Raw genomic sequence first — 18,215 nt, 5'->3', positions numbered from 1 at the left:
GGCCTCCATTTCTCCTTGACCGGCGCCGTTGTCGGTCGCCTTTCTTTAGCATGAACTGCTGTCCACTCATTCATATATGACACAACAGTGCTCATGATTTCATGTGGAGCAGCAATTACCTTTCCATCCCTCGCTTCGTTTCTTGCCAACCAAAGACCATATGTAGCTTGAACCATAGCAGCTCGCTCCTCATTGTCTGCATCGGCAAACCATCCAAGTAACCAGCTAGCTAGAGCACCCTGGTTGTCGATCTGACAAGGTGGGATCACCACCTTAACTCCCTTTTCCGAGTGAAGAAGCTGCCAGAACAGCGCAGAATGTTGGCATGACCAGAAACGGTGCAGCACCGTCTCTTCCCGACCACACACAACACAAAAAACACCGGGTTTGATGCGACGTCGGTGAAGTTCAGCTCCTACTGCAAGCCATTCCTTATCATCCTCCACATATGGATCTTTGTCTTGGTCGGCGCGTTTGTGTCCCGTAATGCCATATATCCCCTATGCTTTGCCACCATGCTCGAGGGACACGGCTGTCCAGTCCCCGATCTGCTCATGGCCATTCGCAAGTGATACGCTGACTTGACGGTGAACTCTCCATTCTTTGTGAAATTCCACGCATGAAGGTCATCCGTTCCAGGGCCTCCAACCGCTATTTGCTTGATATCATGTGCATCCTCGGCAGAGAACATTGCATGTAGCTTAGCCATGTCCCAGCCCCAATCATCATGTACAAGCAAGTCTGCCACCTTGGTAATACCAGGGATGTATAGTTGACCCAGTGGCCGCATACTTCCTGCCCTTGAAATCCAGTTTGTGTGATGGATCTGCACCGAACTGCCATCTCCAATGCGCCATACAAGCCCCTCATTTAGTAAATCCCTCCCATGGAGAATACTCTTAAAGGTGAACGATGCGGAGGGGGGTGCTGTTGCAGATAAGACCGATCCATCCTCAAAATAATGAGCTTTTAGTACCCTTGCGCAAAGAGATGTTGGCACCTATAGAATTCTCCATGCTTGCTTAGCCAGCAAAGCTTGGTTGAAGGCCTCAGGGTCACGAAATCCCATGCCACCATCTCGTTTGCCTGCACACATTTTTTCCATGATATCCAATGTACCTTGCGTTCACCATTCGTTGCCGCCCACCAGAATTTTGAAGAGGTTTCGGCACGTCTTCTTCGTGAGCTGAAAACAACTCATGGTGAAAGTGGGTACAGCTTGTAACCCAGATTTGATCAACACTTTTCTCGCAGCTTTCGATAGTCCTTGCCCCTTCCATCCGCCAACCTTGCCTTTCGAACTTTCCGTCACATATCTCAAAGTACCCTCCTTAGACTTCCCAACCAGTGTTGGTAGCCCGAGGTATCGCTCACTAAGAGCTTCTGAATGAACACCCAATATATTCTTTATTTCCTCCTTGTCATCCTCCTGATAACCTTTCCCAAAGAAGATTGAAGACTTTTGCAAGTTGACTCGTTGGCCTGATGCCTCTTCATATCTCCTCAGTATTTCCCTCAACGTCACCATGTTGTCATGTGATCCTTCCAAAAACACAATACTGTCATCTGCAAAAAGAAGGTGAGTAACATGGGGGCCAGTGCACCCAAATTTCACACCCTTCACCTTCCCCTCCTCTTGAGAATTTTTGAGCATCGTGGAAAAACCTTCCACACAGAACAGAAACAGATAAGGGGATAATGGATCACCCTGTCGAAGCCCCCTGGATAGGGAAAACCCCCTCGAGAGACCACCATTGAGCTTCACCGAGAAAGTAGCCGGCGTTACGCACCGCATGATCATGGCAATCCATCTTTGTGCAAAACCAATCTTCTCCATCATTTGTCCGAGGAAAACCCATTCGACTCGGTCGTACGCCTTCATCATATCTAGCTTAATGGCACATAAAGGTTTCTTCCGCTTCCGTTTACGTATAGCGTGCACACACTCATATGCAACAATCACATTATCAGTAATCAACCGCCCCGGGACGAAGGCACTTTGCTCCTCAGAGATAAGCACATGTAGAATGTCCTTAAGCCGGTTAGCCAAGACCTTCGTCGCTATCTTGTAGAGAACATTACAGAGGCTGATCGGTCGGAACTGTGAAAGTAGCTCCGGTGAGCTGCATTTCGGTATCTTGACGATAATCGTATCATTGAAAGCCTCTGGAGCAGCGACCCCATTCAAAAAGTCCTTTACTGCCCGGTACACGTTGTGTCGAACCAGCGACCAGTGTCGTTGGTAAAAAAGAGCCAGTAATCCGTCCGGCCCCGGTGCCTTGGTGGGTCCCATCTGGAAGAGCGCCGACTCAATTTCCTCATCCTTGATCGGCTCGAGCAGCAGCTTGTTCATATCCTCCGTCACCAAGCTATCAATGTTCTGTAACAAGTCAGCCGCCCCCGGGTACCTTCCGAAGTGAATAGTTGTTCGCAGAAGTGAGCAGCCATGTTGCGCATCTCCTCATCAACCCTGCACAAAGACCCATCATCCTGCTTCAGAGCTTTCACTGTGTTCTTCCTTTTCCTATGAAAGGCTCTGTTCTGAAAATATTTTGTGTTTTGATCACCCGCTTTTAGCCAATCCACACGTGACCTCTGCCTATACATGATTTCCTCCCGAGCATAAATTTCACGCAGCTGTTCCTCCAACTCGCGGACCTCCAGTGAGGACCCCGACATGAGGGATCTATTTTTTGCATCCAGCAGCTGCGCTTTCAGTTTCACCACTTGTCTCCTAATCGAGCCGAAAACCTCTCTTGCCCACCGCTGCATTGATCCCGCCATCGCTCCAAGTCTATCCCATGTTGCAGCAAGCCCTTGTTCTCCAGAAGCAGTCGCGGTCCAGGCTTCATTAATCATGTTTTCATACTGCTCATGCCGCGTCCATGCTTCTTCATATCTAAAAAACCCGCCCCCTCCCCTAGTATGGCTCGGAGCAGTCTCCAGCGCACGCACTAGAAGGGCTTGATGATCCGACTCTTCGGTAAGAATGTGTTCTACTGATGTCTCCGGAAACATGGATAAGAAATCATCATTGCATGTAGCCTGATCCGACCTAACCTGGATATTATGAGCTCCATCTCGTTTATTATCCCATGTGTATGTATGGATATCCCAAGAAGCCTAGATCAGCTAGGCCGCAGTCGGCCAAGCAGTCCCGGAAATCTTCCATTTGTGAGAAACTTCGGAGGTTACCTCCACGTTGATCGGTCTGAAATAAAGCTTCATTAAAGTCACCTAGACAGATCCATGGGTTATTGTCTTGAGCTCTGAGATAACGAATCGCGTCCCATGATTTTTTTCCGAAGCTCCGTACGAGGTTCCCCGTAGAATCCAGTGATCCTACAAGTCTTCCCCTTGATAGTCACCACTGCATCGATGAAATATTGGCACCATGGCCTCACTGTTACCTGCACATGATCTCTCCACCATAGGGCTAGACCGCCACTACAGCCCTTGCAATCCACTGCTACACCCGAAGTAAAGCATAGACTCCGCTTGAGCCTTTCCATTGCCCGTGCCTTCTTTTTTGTTTCACATAAAAACACCACCGCTGGGTTGTGGGACCGTATCAAGTCTCGTAATTCGCCCACTGTCGAGTCCAACCCCAATCCTCGACAGTTCCAGGCCAAATCTCGATATAAGAAAAAAGATGTTCAAGATACTGTTATTTAGGAAGGTCTTGCATCTTTTGAAGTAAATTCTTAATACTTCAGCAAGCCACGTGTATGTAGAGAGTCTGGCCAACAGAACATCTTATTCAATGAAAATTGTTTTCGTTAAAGAAGAGGTTGCAGCCTACGCTGCATACAGTCAACTCAAATTCAGAATTCAAATTGACAATGCTGTTTGGTGAAGATGACACTTCAGCGGTGCCTGTAGAGGTTATATCGTTGTAATTGCGCCTAACACTTCAGACACTTCATGCATACTGACTGATTAATCTGCTAGGAATAATGCAGTATAAGGAACATTTATGTAGACCATTGAGATTTACATCTTTGGAATCATGCATATTAACATCAGAGACTACACTCCCCGCAAAAAAAAACATTAGAGCCTACACTGCCTTCTTTTAATTTTCTCAGCTACAGGTCCCACTTCATGTACACATTATTGTTAAACTGAAAACTAAGTGTAAGTTGGAATTTTGGGTACATTAACCATGATTTTGAATTACTGTGGGAGAATTGTAGCAGCCTGGGAAACAATCTTCGACGGCAATCGAATTATATCACTGATGATGATCACAATGATACCAGACTTTGATACCTGAATCACCATGAAGGCACCCCCACCAAAAACCAAATCAAACAGAATATGGTGTTGCATCCACAGATGGGGAATTGGGCATTCTTTAAGGGGAAATCGGGATATTCAACCCGCAAAAAAAATCGGGATATTCTTTTTTTTTTTGAGAATTAATTGGGATCTTTTTTTAGGAGCGAACTCACTACTCGGTGATCGGCAGCCGTTCACGGGCCAAAATAATAACTGGGCCCGTCGCTTCCATCTAGCCCATACGCACACCATCTCGGTCCATCACGGAGTCTCTCTCTCGCCGAAGCCCTGAGAAAAGAAAAAAAGACTCGGCGCCGCAGTGGGGGAAAAACAGAGTCGCGCCCACCTCGCCGTCGACGACGACGCGGCGACGGCTCGTACGCCAGTTTGGTGTGCGACCCTCGCTGCGCCTAAGACTTCTTTTTCTGTGCCAGATAAGGCGACCCCTCGCCGGAGGTCGCCGAGGTGCCGCAGCATCTGAACTGGATCGGAGCCGGGGCCAGAGGTACATACTCCCTTTCAGTTTTATTGATGCCGCTAGCTGCAAGCCTGCAACCCAGCTACTTAATTTGCAAAGAAGTTTTTGGCAGATTAATTTCGTTTCGTCGGAACGGGAATGATGAGGTGGACGACGAGGGACTGAAAGGGGCCTACGCGCCAGCTGTTCGTCGCGACGGTGCTATGAGGATTTAGGCTCAGCCGAAATTTGTTTCAGGTATCAAACGAACTCATACATGACATGACGATTGTTCTTTCACAACCGGCGTCTCTGTCACTCAAATCCTAGTTTAACTGCTGGGGATAATTCAGTGGTTATTTTCCACTCAGGATTGTACATGGATGGTTGTGTCTGATATTTCCTACCATAATGATTGTACATGCAGCGGATACAACCAGTTAACACCGCCAAATTATAAAGCAGAAAACGGACAATACCTCATCTGTTTGGGTGCTGCAACAGAAATTAACAGTAGGAATGTAGCAATTGTACCATTCGACATGAATGGTAAGCTATCTAAAAAAAAGGGGTAGCAATTTTCATACAACTTTTGATAAGAAATGTTCTTCTGTCTTCAGACCAGTTCACACAATACATTAATAAACATGAGAATACACACATTAGGATAGATGATAAGGTAGAAATGTGAACACACAGAGTGGCATATTACAACTCATAGCGCCCTCCAATAATTGCAATAACTAAACAAGAGTCTTCTGTCTTCAGACCAGTTCACGCAATCCGTAACCATTTGCCTATTTTTCCCCCATTTCATCAGAATACCTGCTGTGAATCGAACGCCAAAGCCCACCCCAACAAAGAGAAACAAAATGATATCAACATGATCTCTGGATGTGTTTACTTGCACCTCATTTGGATTACTTGAATTGCCACATGGTTTGATCAAAGGTGGTCCACAGAGCCCTGTATTCCCTTCATATGAGTTGTTCTCAAATGTTGCAAACTGACGTGACTGTGGTATCCTTCCATCCAGCCTATTTCCAGACAAGTTCAGGGTGCTAAGAAATATTAAATTTGTTAGCTCTTGTGGAATCTCCCCAGAAAGCTTGTTCCATGATAGGTCTAGCGATTCCAGTTGACGCATCTCACCAATTTGTGCTGGAATCCTTCCTTTAAATGCATTATGTGACATGTTCAATATGTGTAGTGAAACTAGACTTCCAACTGATTCGGGAATGTCACCCTCCAATGCATTATTTGAGAAGTCAATTGCGGTTAAGGTAGTGAAGACTTCTTCAAAAGTCACATATTGCCCTTTGTATGTGATTGCAACAGTATCATGGTAGTCTCTGTAATATGTCTGATGGCTTAAGATATGTCCCGTGTCATTGAACTTTGCCATCATAGATGTGAACCTCTCAAACCATTGTGGATCCAAATTGCCAGAGAAATTATTTGAAGCTATATCAATGATTTGTAACTTTGAAAAGTATTCCCTGGATTTTCTATCTCTGGTAGGATAAGTAAGCGAGCCATAGAACCGGTTGGATCCCAGAACGATGATATGAAGATCAGAGAGCCTACCCAGCCAAAATGGGAAAGTATCAACCATTCGATTGTTTCCAATGTCAAGAAGCCCCAAGTTAGCGCAGTTGGAAAGAGACCTAGGAAGCTGCCCTTGAATATTATTGCCATGTAAATCTATTGCCAGGAGAATACAATGGTCACTAACATTATCAGACAATGTTCCCTCAAAATGATTCTCCCTCAAATTTAATACAGCCAAGCTTCTACCTTCTATCAGGCAGGAGGGTATTAACCCACCGAAGTTGTTGTATGACAAGTCAAGGACACTGAGGTTGCTTGCATCACAAACTGAATGCGGTATATGCCCACTTATGTTATTTCTTGACAACTTCAGATACACAGTTTGGGAAAGATAAGCAGTGAAATTTGGCATAATAGAAGAGAATCTATTGTTTGAATAATCCAAGACTGTTTTCAACAGCTTTGGCATCGGGGCCTGGCCTTGAAGTCTATTGGAGCTGAGATCAAGAGAATCCAAACGACTGTATGCGAGTAGATATGAAGTGAGTTGCATATGTGTGAACATGTTGTTTGAAAGATTTAATTGTGTAAGGCTATCATCCCACATCTCCCATATCCATTGGGGTATAGTCCCCTGTATTATGTTGTTCGAAAGGTCCAGTGTTTCAACATGGTTGATATGCATCAAGAATCTAGGCATTGTTGTCATGTTGCAAGACGCTAGTCCTAAATTTGAGAGCTTAGGTAGTAAGGGCACTGTTGATTTATTGCCTTCTCTATCCAAGACGGATAACATGTTGTCTGATAGATCCAATGAAGTAAGCTTTCGTAACTTCCAAAGTGAATTCAGTTCTACCAAACCTGTTAAGTTGTTTGAGCTAAGATCCAGGTCTATCAAACTTGTTAGTTGAAAGAAAGATCCAGGAATCTGTCCACTAATTTGATTTTGACTCAAAGAAACAATTATCATGTGTGAATGTACAGTATCAAACTCCTGTATTGGTCCAGAAAGCTGGTTTGATGAAAGGTCCAACTGTAACATGGCTGGCAAAGTGAATAGATATGTTGGAATCTCTCCTGGAAATAGAATTAACATCCTGGTTAAGTCGACAAAATGCATATTTTGCAGAATATATGAACCCCATGAGTGGAGACATGTTTTCTAAAGAACCTTGAACAAGGCAAAGCAAACCTGTTATCTATGAATGATAAACCAAAGTTTGAGACAATCTTCCGAGACCAAATGTTTTAACTAGTGCTAGGAATTAGTGAATAGAATTTTTATTGTACGCCCCTCAGAGTGCATCTTTTTGTATGACAAGAATACGCTGAGAATGAGCAAAAGATTGATTCTTGCATAGGTTTTTTAAATAAATATAAGCATCAATTGAATATTTCCACACCTGTCTAAAAGTAGAACATCGGCACACACAATATTTTCTAGCTTGGAAAACATCTCTTAGAATTAGTAATCAATTTTCAGACAATTTCATTAATCTTTTCTTGACAGTTTTAGTTTTTTAAAGCCTGACCTATATGCTCTTTAACATTCGTATTATTCCATGGAACGAAGTGTAGTGGAAGCACTGTTGTGTTCTAGTAAAAATATTATGACTCGTACTATTTCAATCAAAAACCATTGTATTTTGCAGACATATGCAAGATATTTTGCTACATAATTATGTGCAACGTAAGTCAAATATATATCAAATAATGCAATGTTAAACCATCTGTGCAATAAATCTTTCTCATGTTATAAGATTAAAGCATTTGTCAACATTGTTCAGAAATAAAATGATTAATTACGTGTGGGGTATATGGCAAGCGAAATAAATATGATATCCATCATATTATAGATAATAAGTCATATTCCTCAAAAACAAAATCGCACTCCTTATTCGTAATGGTATCTACACCCATGGAGCTGTTGTCCCCTTTTCATGCCAGGGAGGTAATGGAGCAGTTGACGTTGATTTTCGATTGGCACCATTTTCCTAAATTTCTTTTGGATCAAAATTAAGGTCGAAATAACTTTACACTCCCTCCATTCCATAATGTAGTGCCTATAGATTTTTGCAAAAGTCAAATATTACAAACTTTGTGTCATGTGGGGCCAGTCCTATAGGCGCAAGGGACCTGGGCAGGCCAGCCCTGCTCCTGCCTAAATATATATCCTAGTTTAATTATAGTTTTTTAGATTAGGAGTCTGGGTATTAGTTGGAAAGGTTTAGTCCCACGGAAGGTTTTCCCTGCCAACACCCAATTGTATTAGGAGTTTACACCCAATTGTATTAGGAGTCTGTAATCTGGTCTTGCAATTAGGCTATATATAGCCATCCCTTGGGATCAAGTAACGCAAGCAGAAAAATAACCTATCTCTCTCCCCGTGTTCCTGCGCCTCGGAGCCCCTCCTCACCTCCTTCCTCGACCATAGGTTGACGAGAGCGGCGCCCTTGTCCTCCAACCTCACACGACTACAACCTGCGGTCCAATCCAGCCCCTGCCCGTGACAACTTGGTATCAGCCTCCTCGTCGATCCCACCGGCCATGTCTCCGCCTCTGCCGTCGGCGGCAGAAGTGTGATCCTAACCATCGTGGACCGTTTTTCCAAGTATGCGCATTTCATTCCCTTTGTGCATCCGTACAATGCGGAATCTGTTGCTAATGCCTTCTTCTCCAACATTGTCAGACTTCATGGGTTTCCAACTTCCATCGTTTCAGATAGGGATGTGGTTTTCACTTCGGGCTTTTGGAAGGCTCTGTTTGCCGCCGCGGGGACGCGCTTGCACATGAGTTCGGCCTTCCATCCACAGTCTGATGGACAATCTGAGGCCGGCAATCATGTCATCACCATGTACCTTCGTTGCATAACTAGGGATCGCCCACGGCAGTGGCTCCAATGGTTGCCTTGGGCCGAGTACTGCTACAACACTTCGTACCACTCAGCATTGATGGACACTCCTTTCAGGGTGGTTTATGGATGGGATCCCCCCTCACTCCGGGACTATACGCTGGGCGAGATTCGCAATCAGGCCGTGGAACGGCAGATCATCGACCGCGATCAATTCTTACTCGACGTCCGTGAGCGTCTCCTTCAGGCAGCACAACAGTACAAGTATTACTATGATGATAAGCATCGGGCCCTTTCTTTTGATGTTGGAGAGTGGGTTTGGCTCCGTCTTCAGCACTGGCCGGCGGCATTCCTTGGAGTTGGCGCAAAAGGGAAATTGGCTCCCAAATATTATGGGCCTTTCAAAGTCCTCGCTAAAATTGATATGGTTGCTTACCGTTTGGAGCTGCCCCCATGCGCCTGCATTCACAATGTCTTCCATGTCGGGGTCCTATAGAAGTACCATGGTCCGCCGCCGGAAGTTCTGCCGATGCTTCCACCTCTGTTTCAGGGACGAGTACATCCAACCCCTGTCCAAGCATTGCGTGCTCGTATTTCTCCCGGTGTCCAGCAGGTGCTCATTCACTGGGAGGGCAAGCCGGCGTCTACTGCTTCATGGGAGGATGTCACAACCTTCCGCGAACGTTATCCAAGCTTCCAGCTCGAGGACGAGTTGTTTCAAAATGGAGGGGGAGATGTCATGTGGGGCCAGTCCTATAGGCGCAAGGGACCTGGGCAGGCCAGCCCTGCTCCTGCCTAAATATATATATCCTAGTTTAATTATAGTTTTTTAGATTAGGAGTCTGGGTATTAGTTGGAAAGGTTTAGTCCTGCAGAAGGTTTTCCCTGCCAACACCCAATTGTATTAGGAGTCTGTAATCTGGTCTTGTAATTAGGCTATATATGCCAGCCCTTGGGATCAAGTAACGCAAGCAGAAAAATAACCTATCTCTCTCCCCGTGTTCCTGGGCCTCGGCGCCCCTCCTCACCTCCTTCCCCGACCATAGGTCGACGAGAGCGGTGCGCTTGTCCTCCAACCTCACACGACTACAACATGCGGTCCAATCCAGCCCCAGCCCGTGACACTTTGACCATATTTATAGAGAAAAGTAGGTACATCTAGAATACTAAATGCACATCATTGAATACATGGTGAGTTATATTTTTAGAATGTACATGTTTGGTATTGTAGATGTAAACAGTTTTCTCTACACTCTGTCAAAGTTGGCAAAGTTTGACTTTCATACAAATCTATAGGCACTACATTATGGAAAGGAGGGAGTATGTTTTAGTAATAGTAACCATAGTTTTAAATAGCGCGCTAAGCATCTTAGCGGCGGACCTCTTCCAAATGCTATAGCGTGCTATAGCGGAGCTATAGCGCGCTATTTAAAATGTTTGTTCATTTGTTTTAAAACAGTGATAGTAACTTGCACAAACGTAATCTTTTTCTCGTTCGATGTGTTAGAGTTATAATATAAGTCATGTACCCCTTTGTATTTATCCCGTTGTATGAGGGGTTTCCTGCATATGTTCCACACCTATACATGTATATATATATATCGGCCTATGGCCTCATGGGAATACAAGTTGCATATTTCCTAACATGGTATTAGAGCTAGGTCAATTTTTTGCATGCTGCAACTCGTGCTATTGATCTCCGTGTCCGTCGTCGCTGCCTCTTTCTGTCCCGTAGCAGCCGGTCAACCAAAGGCCGCTCCTCTCCTTCCCTGCAGCCGCCGTTCAACTCCTTCCCGTCCAGATCACGCTAGCTCCAGATCCTATCATGCTAGCTCCAGGTCCTGCCCCGTGATCACTCTAAATCAAGTCAGCATAGGAGCCTCCGCCCGCAATCGATCTTCCACAGCCAGCCTGGTTTTTCGCCGCCCCTCATCGGATCCGGGCTACACACGGCAGGCAACAGCTGTCTCCACGCGCGGGACTCCAGCCCAGGAACAAGTTGGCTTCATCGATCTAGCAACCAACCATCGAGTCAACGCCGTGATCTCCCTGGTTCTGATCCAGTCGCTAGCGCCCTCCTGCCCAAGCTACTCCCGATCCCGATCTCGCGCCTGATTCTGCTGGTGCTCTAGTCGGTTCTAAAAAAATGTCTGTTGCATCGGGCTATGTTGCTGTCCCTCGCTGTCCGGTGATCTTTGATGGTACTAACTACACCGAGTTTACTGGCTTCATGCGCATTCACATGCGTGGCATCCGTCTTTGGGGTGTTCTTTCTGGCGAGGTCTGCTGTCCGCCACGTCCAGTTCCTCCGGTGGCCCCTACTCCGCCAACTCCATCGGTTCTTCCTACGGATGCTAATCAGGTCGCCAAGGATGCGGCTAAGCTTGCTGATGAGGCTGCTGATCGCGCTTATGATGAGAGGGTTTTGGCTTATGAGGAGGCTCTTCAGACGTATCACGGTGCTCTGTCTGTTTACACCCAGTGGCTTGATGATGATGCTCGTGCTGCAGCTGTTCTCACTGCTAGTGTTCTGCCTCAGTTTGCTTCTGAATTTCTGGGTCTTCCTACTGTCTTTGAGATGTGGACCCGTCTTCGTGAGCGCTATCAGCCCTCTGGTGATGCCTTATACCTCTCTGTGATCCGTTAGGAGCATGCTCTTCAGCAGGGTGACTCTACTGTTGATGACTTCTATGCACAGAGTTCTGCTATCTGGCGCCAGCTTGATTCTCTCCGTAGTGCTGGGTGTCGTACCTGCCCCTGTTGCCAGGCTGTCCAGGCCAATTTGGAGTTTCATCGCGTCTATGAGTTCCTGTCTCGGCTCCGTAAGGAGTTTGAGCCCCGGCGTGCTCAGTTGTTTGCTCGTGGCCGTATTTCTCTCATGGAGGCGCTTTCTGAGATTCGTGCTGAGGAGACTCGCTTACGTGGTGCTGGTTTGCTGGAGGTTCCCTCTGTGCTTGCTACTCGTGCTCCTACGCCACCTGCTCCATCGACCACTTCTCGCTCGAGTGCTCCGCCGCTCTTGCCCACTCCTTCTGGAGGCTCAGGTCGCCCCCGTCCACATTGCGCCTATTGCAACAATGACGGTCATCTTGAGTCTCAGTGCTACACGAAGAAGAAACACCTGCGCAAAGCTCGATCATCATCTTCAGGGACTTCGTCATCTACCTCGACAGCTTCAGCCATTGCTTTGACTGAGCAGGATATTCTGAGACTTAAGCGTCTGCTCGCGGCTTCAGGTTCTTCCTCGACGGGTACTGCCGGTTCTGTGACTGATGCTTCCCACACTGAGCAATCACCCTCTACACAGTCAGGTACATCCCCATGGGTTCTGGACTCTGGAGCTTCTTTTCATATGTCTTCTCATTCTTCCACTTTGTCCTCTCTTCGATCATTGGATTCTCCTATTCATGTCTTCACTGCTGATGGTACTCCACTTTCTGTTGCTAGTAGAGGCAATCTTACTACTCCTTCTTATTCTGTTCCCGATGTTGCTCATGTTCCTCGACTTACCATGAATTTGTTTTCTGCTGGTCAACTTACGGATTCTGGTTGTCGCGTCATCCTCGACGTTGACTCTTGTTCTGTCCAGGACCGTCACACGCACACTCTGGTTGGGGCTGGCCCTCGCCGCCGTGATTCTCAGGGTCTTTGGGAGTTGGACTGGCTTCATGTTCCTTCTGCTGCCACCACCATCGCCAGTTCTTCCGCTTCTGTCGCCTTCGTCACTGGTTCCTTCCAGTAGTGGCATCATCGACTTGGTCATCTGTGTGATTCTCGGTTGTCTTCTTTAGTTCGTCGAGGCCTTCTGGGGTCTGTCTCAGGAGATGTCTCTTTAGAGTGTCAGGGTTGTCGTCTTGGCAAGCAGATTCAGTTACCATATTCACATAGTGAGTCAGTGTCTAAGCGTCCTTTCGATTTAGTCCATTCTGATGTATGGGGTCCAGCCCCTTTCGCTTCGAAAGGTGGTCATAAATACTATATTATTTTTATAGACGATTTCTCTCGTTACACATGGCTTTATTTCATGACTTCTCGTTCTGAGGTGTTGTCTATTTATAAGCGTTTTGCTGCCATGGTTCATACTCAGTTCTCTTCACCCATTCGTGTTTTTCGTGCTGACTCCGCTGGCGAGTATATCTCTAAGATGTTGCGTGGTGTTCTTGCTGAGCATGGGACTCTCTCTCAATTCTCTTGTCCTGGTGCTCATGCTCAGAATGGTGTGGCTGAGCGAAAGCATCGACATCTTCTTGAGACGGCTCGTGCATTGATGATTGCTGCCTCTCTCGCGCCTCATTTTTGGGCTGAGGCCGTCTCCACATCCACCTATCTTATCAATATACAGCCTTCCGCTGCTCTACAGGGTGGTGTTCCTTTCGAGCGACTTTTTGATCGTTCTCCCGATTATTCGATGCTTCGCTCGTTTGGTTGTGTTTGCTATGTTCTTCTTGCCCCTCGCGAACGCACCAAACTGACCGCTCAGTCTGTTGAGTGTGTCTTCTTAGGCTACAGTGATGAGCATAAGGGCTATCGTTGTTGGGATCCTATTGGTCGTCGGATGCGTATCTCTCGAGATGTGACTTTTGAAGAGTCTCGTCCCTTCTACCCACGCCCATCTTCCTCGACTTTTTCAGTGCAGGATATCTCTTTCCTCACTTTTCCTGACTCACCTATCACCCCCGCCGAGACTGTATCTCTCCGTTCCACTTCCTCTCCTTCTCCACATCTAGTTGATTTGCAGCCACCATCCTCCCCGGTCTCCTCGCCTAGCATGTCACCGGGTTCTCCACCTTCATCTCCGGTGACTTCCTCCCCGGTCTCCTCTCCCAGTCTGTCACCGGATTCTACACCTTCATCTCCGGTGACTTCTTCGTCGCCACCCCCTGATTCTACCTTGCCGATTCCTCCTTCTATTACTCCATCTCTTCCTCAGCATTACACTCGTCGTCCACGACCAGTCGATGCCTCTGTGGATGGGTCGTCATCTTCCTCTCAGCCTACTTATGGCTTGCGTTCTCGTCCTCGTCCGCCTGTTGATCGCTTTGGATTTCCCACCGCTGGTGCTGCTGTTCTTGAGCCGACTTCTTACCGTCAGGCTGTTGTTCATCCTGAATGGCAGTTTGCGATGGCAGAGGAGATTTCTGCTCTTGAACGCACTGGTACCTGGGATCTTGTTTCTCTTCCTCCCGGCGTCCGTCCGATCACTTGTAAGTGGGTCTACAAGGTTAAGACTCGCTCCGATGGTTCTCTTGAGCGTCACAAAGCTCGTCTTGTGGGCTCGTGGTTTTCAGCAGGAGCATGGTCGTGATTATGACGAGACTTTTGCTCCTGTGGCTCATATGACCACTGTTCGTACACTTCTTGCCGTTGCCTCTGCACGCCACTGGTCTATATCTCAGCTTGATGTTAAGAATGCCTTTCTTAATGGTGAGCTGCGTGAGGAGGTGTACATGCAGCCACCACCTGGGTATTCTGTTCCTGATGGCATGGTATGTCGTCTTCGTCGCTCTCTCTATGGCCTTAAGCAAGCCCCCCGCGCCTGGTTTGAGCGCTTTGCCTCTGTGATCACTGCTGCTGGTTTTTTAGCAAGTGCTCATGATCCAGCATTGTTTATTCACCTTTCTCCTCGTGGTCGGACTCTTCTTCTTCTTTATGTTGATGACATGATCATCACGGGGATGACCCCGAGTATATTGCCTTTGTAAAGGCCCGTCTTAGTGAGCAGTTTCTTATGTCTGATCTTGGACCTCTTCGCTACTTTCTTGGGATTGAAGTCTCTTCTACCTCTGATGGCTTTTTTATATCCCAGGAAAAGTATATCCAGGATCTTCTTGCTCGTGCTGCTCTTACTGACGAGCGCGTTGTTGAGACTCCTATGGAGCTCAATGTTCACCTCCGTGCTACTGATGGTGATCCTCTCCCTGACCCGACGCGTTATCGTCATCTTGTTGGCAGTCTTGTCTATCTAGCTGTCACTCGTCCGGACATCTCTTATCCGGTTCATATTCTGAGTCAGTTTGTCTCTGCTCCCACCTCGGTTCACTATAGTCATCTCCTTCGTGTTCTTCGATATCTTCGAGGCACGATCTCTCACCGTCTATTCTTTCCTCGCTCCAGTTCTTTACAGCTTCAGGCCTATTCGGATGCTACGTGGGCTAGTGATCCTTCCGATCGCCGTTCACTTTCTGCTTACTGTGTTTTTCTTGGTGGTTCTCTCATTGCCTGGAAGACGAAGAAACAGCTTGCAGTTTCCCGTTCGAGTGCCGAGGCTGAGTTGCGAGCAATGGCTCTTTTGACGGCAGAGGTGACTTGGTTACGGTGGTTACTTCAGGATTTTGGTGTTTCTGTCACTACACCGACTCTGCTTTTATCTGACAGTACAGGTGCTATCAGCATTGCACGCGATCCTGTGAAGCATGAGCTCACCAAGCATATTGGTGTTGATGCTTTCTATGTGCGCGCTGGTGTGCAGGATCAGGTTATTGCTCTTCAGTATGTGCCTTCCGAGTTACAGTTGGCGGATTTCCTGACGAAGGCTCAGACTAGAGCACAACATGGCTTTTATCTCTCCAAACTCAGTGTTGTTCATCCACCATGAGTTTGAGGGGGGGTGTTAGAGTTATAATATAAGTCATGTACCCCTTTGTATTTATCCCGTTGTATAAGGGGTTTCCTGCATATGTTCCACACCTGTACATGTATATATATCGGCCTATGGCCTCATGGGAATACAAGTTGCATATTTCCTAACACGATGTTCTGTATTCTTTTTGTTAGGAAGGGTGATTGATGACTTGCTAGTGGATTCTAAACTCTGAAGTCAGTGAGTATTGTCATTTGGTAACAATATCATGGTATCTATTTATTTTATATTCAAAACTTCAACACAGTTTGTCATAAAAGTTATATACTATGTGTCACATGTCTAGCATCGGTTGGGAGCAAATGTTTTATTTATTATTCATGACAAAGAGAAGCGTGTGTTTATTTTCGTTATTTTTTTTATTCTACCTATGATGTGAATACTTGGGTTGTGAAATGAATCTTACCTCTGAGATCATTCTGCGAAAGATCCAGATAAATCAGTTGAGTCAAGTTCATAATTGTACTTGGTATTCTGCCAGAAAACCTGCAGGCTGTTAGTACTAATACCGTCAATTTGCTGAGATGTCCAATATCTGTTGTTATTGGACCTGATAGGCCACTAGAAGATATTTCCAATCTTCTTAGTTTCTTGAGATTGCCAATTGAAGATGGGATTGTCCCAGAGAAGGCACAATCAAATATTCTCAAGGAAGTCAACTTGTTGAGGTTCCCAATTGATGGTGGTATCTTCCCAAACGAACCACAGTAAGTCATCTCCAAACTTGTCAAGTTGGTGAGGTTACCAATCAAAGGGGGCATCTTGGAGGAATAGCAATCAGAGAGTTGCAAGCTTGTCAAGTTCTTAAGGCTACTAATCCATGAGAAAAATGGTCCAAACTCTCCCGGAAATTGAGCAAAAGAGAGCTGCAAATTTTGCAAGGAGTTGAGATTGTTGAGGAATAAATCACTCGGCTCCATAGAAATTGACCCTCCTTGAAGACCTAGCTCACTCAGAGACAGAAGATTGCTAAAAGAGCTCAGCCTGACACCAGAGAAATTAGTATTGTGTAGATTCAAAGTCTCCAACGAAGTCCCATTTAGAAATTCTGGTAAATGCCCTGACAGTTGGTAGTTGTGTGACACATCAAGGACTCTTATATTCTTGAGTTGAAATATTGTCTGAGAAAACCAACCACCGAAGTTGTTATAGCTGAGTTGAAGAACACTTAAATTGAGAAAGTCCGTGAAGAATTCAGGAACCGCACCAGAAATTCCAACATTAAGCTTGAGGTTGACCACAGTAAGGGATCGGAGTATTGACAGGGAGGAGTGGATTGGACCATGGAGTTGGCAGTACACCATGCTAAGAACCTGAAGACGGGGGACAGCGTTACCTAGACCACTGCTCCACTCCTCTCCGCTACTAGACATGTCCACTCCATCAAGGTACAACTCCCTCAGATTGCTGAGGTTTGCCAGTAAGGTCTCAAAGCTGGGCTCTCGTAACACCAGAAAGTTGTCACCATGCAGGATAGAATAGATATTTGTGATTTCAGCTGATTCAATGTTATGCAGTGAAGAAAGGTCCAATGATACGAGGCTTGTGAGTTTGCCGATGGCGATAGGAATCTGACCATAGAAGCCCGAATAAGAAAGGTTGAGGTGAGTGAGCTTGGATAGCCTCTCGAAGCCATCTGCCGGAATGCGAGATCCACCAAAATCGTTCATGCTGAGGTCGAGGTAGTGTAGGGAGGTGAGGTTGAAGAGCGCGGCATGGCAGCCATAGCTGTAGAGGCCACAGCTGCCAAGGTCAAGAACGCTGACTCTGCCGCCTCCGCCATCATTACAGCGAACTCCCTCCCAGCTGCAGCAGTCGGTACCAGGTTGCCATGACGGCAGGGTGGTGGTGGAGTAGTCGAAGATGAAGGACTGCTTTAGTTCGAGAAGTGCTGCAGCCTGGTCCGGATGGCAGTAAGAAGAATCTGTTGTATTACCATGGCCGTGGCCATGGGAAGATGTGGCTCTCCAGAATAGTTGGATCACAATGAATAGAGGAATCAGGTGTGTAGCATGAGCCATCGGTTCGTTTCCGAACTGCAACCAGGCTCCTGAGAATGATATAGAACATAGCACCATCTCTCTTTGCAAGAAGCCAGAGTGTTCATTTTCTTGTTCTGAAACGCATGTGTTTGTTTTTCCTAAAGTGGGCCAACAGATGTTGTGCCATCCTGCAGTAATGTTATTAATCATGATGTTGATGACTTTGAACTCTGACCAAGTCTTCGGTCTCAAGCTTCAAAGATCAGTTCAGAATTAATATGACGTGTTTGTTTTCTTCTCAGAAGGACGTGTTTGTTTTTCTTAACGAGAGCCAATAATGGTGTCATGGTGGAAGAACACTCCTAACGACCGAATCTGATGACTTTGAGGCCAAGCCACTACAGCCAAGTCTTGAGTCTTGCGCTTCAGAGATCAAGTCAGAATTTCTGACGG

At 46.4% G+C, this 18,215-nt stretch overlaps 1 protein-coding gene across 1 annotated transcript; it reads right to left on the bottom strand.

Annotated features, from left to right (window-relative positions):
• Positions 1–5,299: 5,299 nt before the first annotated feature.
• Positions 5,300–17,874, bottom strand: LOC125546257 (receptor-like protein 6). The gene is made up of 2 exons (XM_048710467.1): positions 16,187–17,874; positions 5,300–7,366 (listed from the first exon to the last, which is right to left on the bottom strand). The coding sequence occupies exons 1-2, from the start codon at positions 17,856–17,858 to the stop codon at positions 5,454–5,456; spliced, it is 3,585 nt and encodes a 1,194-aa protein (XP_048566424.1). The 5' UTR covers positions 17,859–17,874; the 3' UTR covers positions 5,300–5,453.
• Positions 17,875–18,215: the final 341 nt, after the last annotated feature.

This window comes from Triticum urartu, chromosome 3, assembly GCF_003073215.2.
Source record: "Triticum urartu cultivar G1812 chromosome 3, Tu2.1, whole genome shotgun sequence".
In the NCBI taxonomy this organism is placed as follows: domain Eukaryota; kingdom Viridiplantae; phylum Streptophyta; class Magnoliopsida; order Poales; family Poaceae; genus Triticum; species Triticum urartu.
This window is presented reverse-complemented; position numbering and strand designations above follow the sequence as displayed.

Bases quoted from the DNA above. Each gene is read 5' to 3' on its own strand.
- LOC125546257 (XM_048710467.1), bottom strand. From the start codon at position 17,858: ATGGTGCTATGTTCTATATCATTCTCAGGAGCCTGGTTGCAGTTCGGA. The intron at 7,367-16,186 runs GTAAGATTCATT...TTCTATTTCCAG, and splicing joins TTCGCAGAATGATCTCAGAG to GAGAGATTCCAACATATCTA.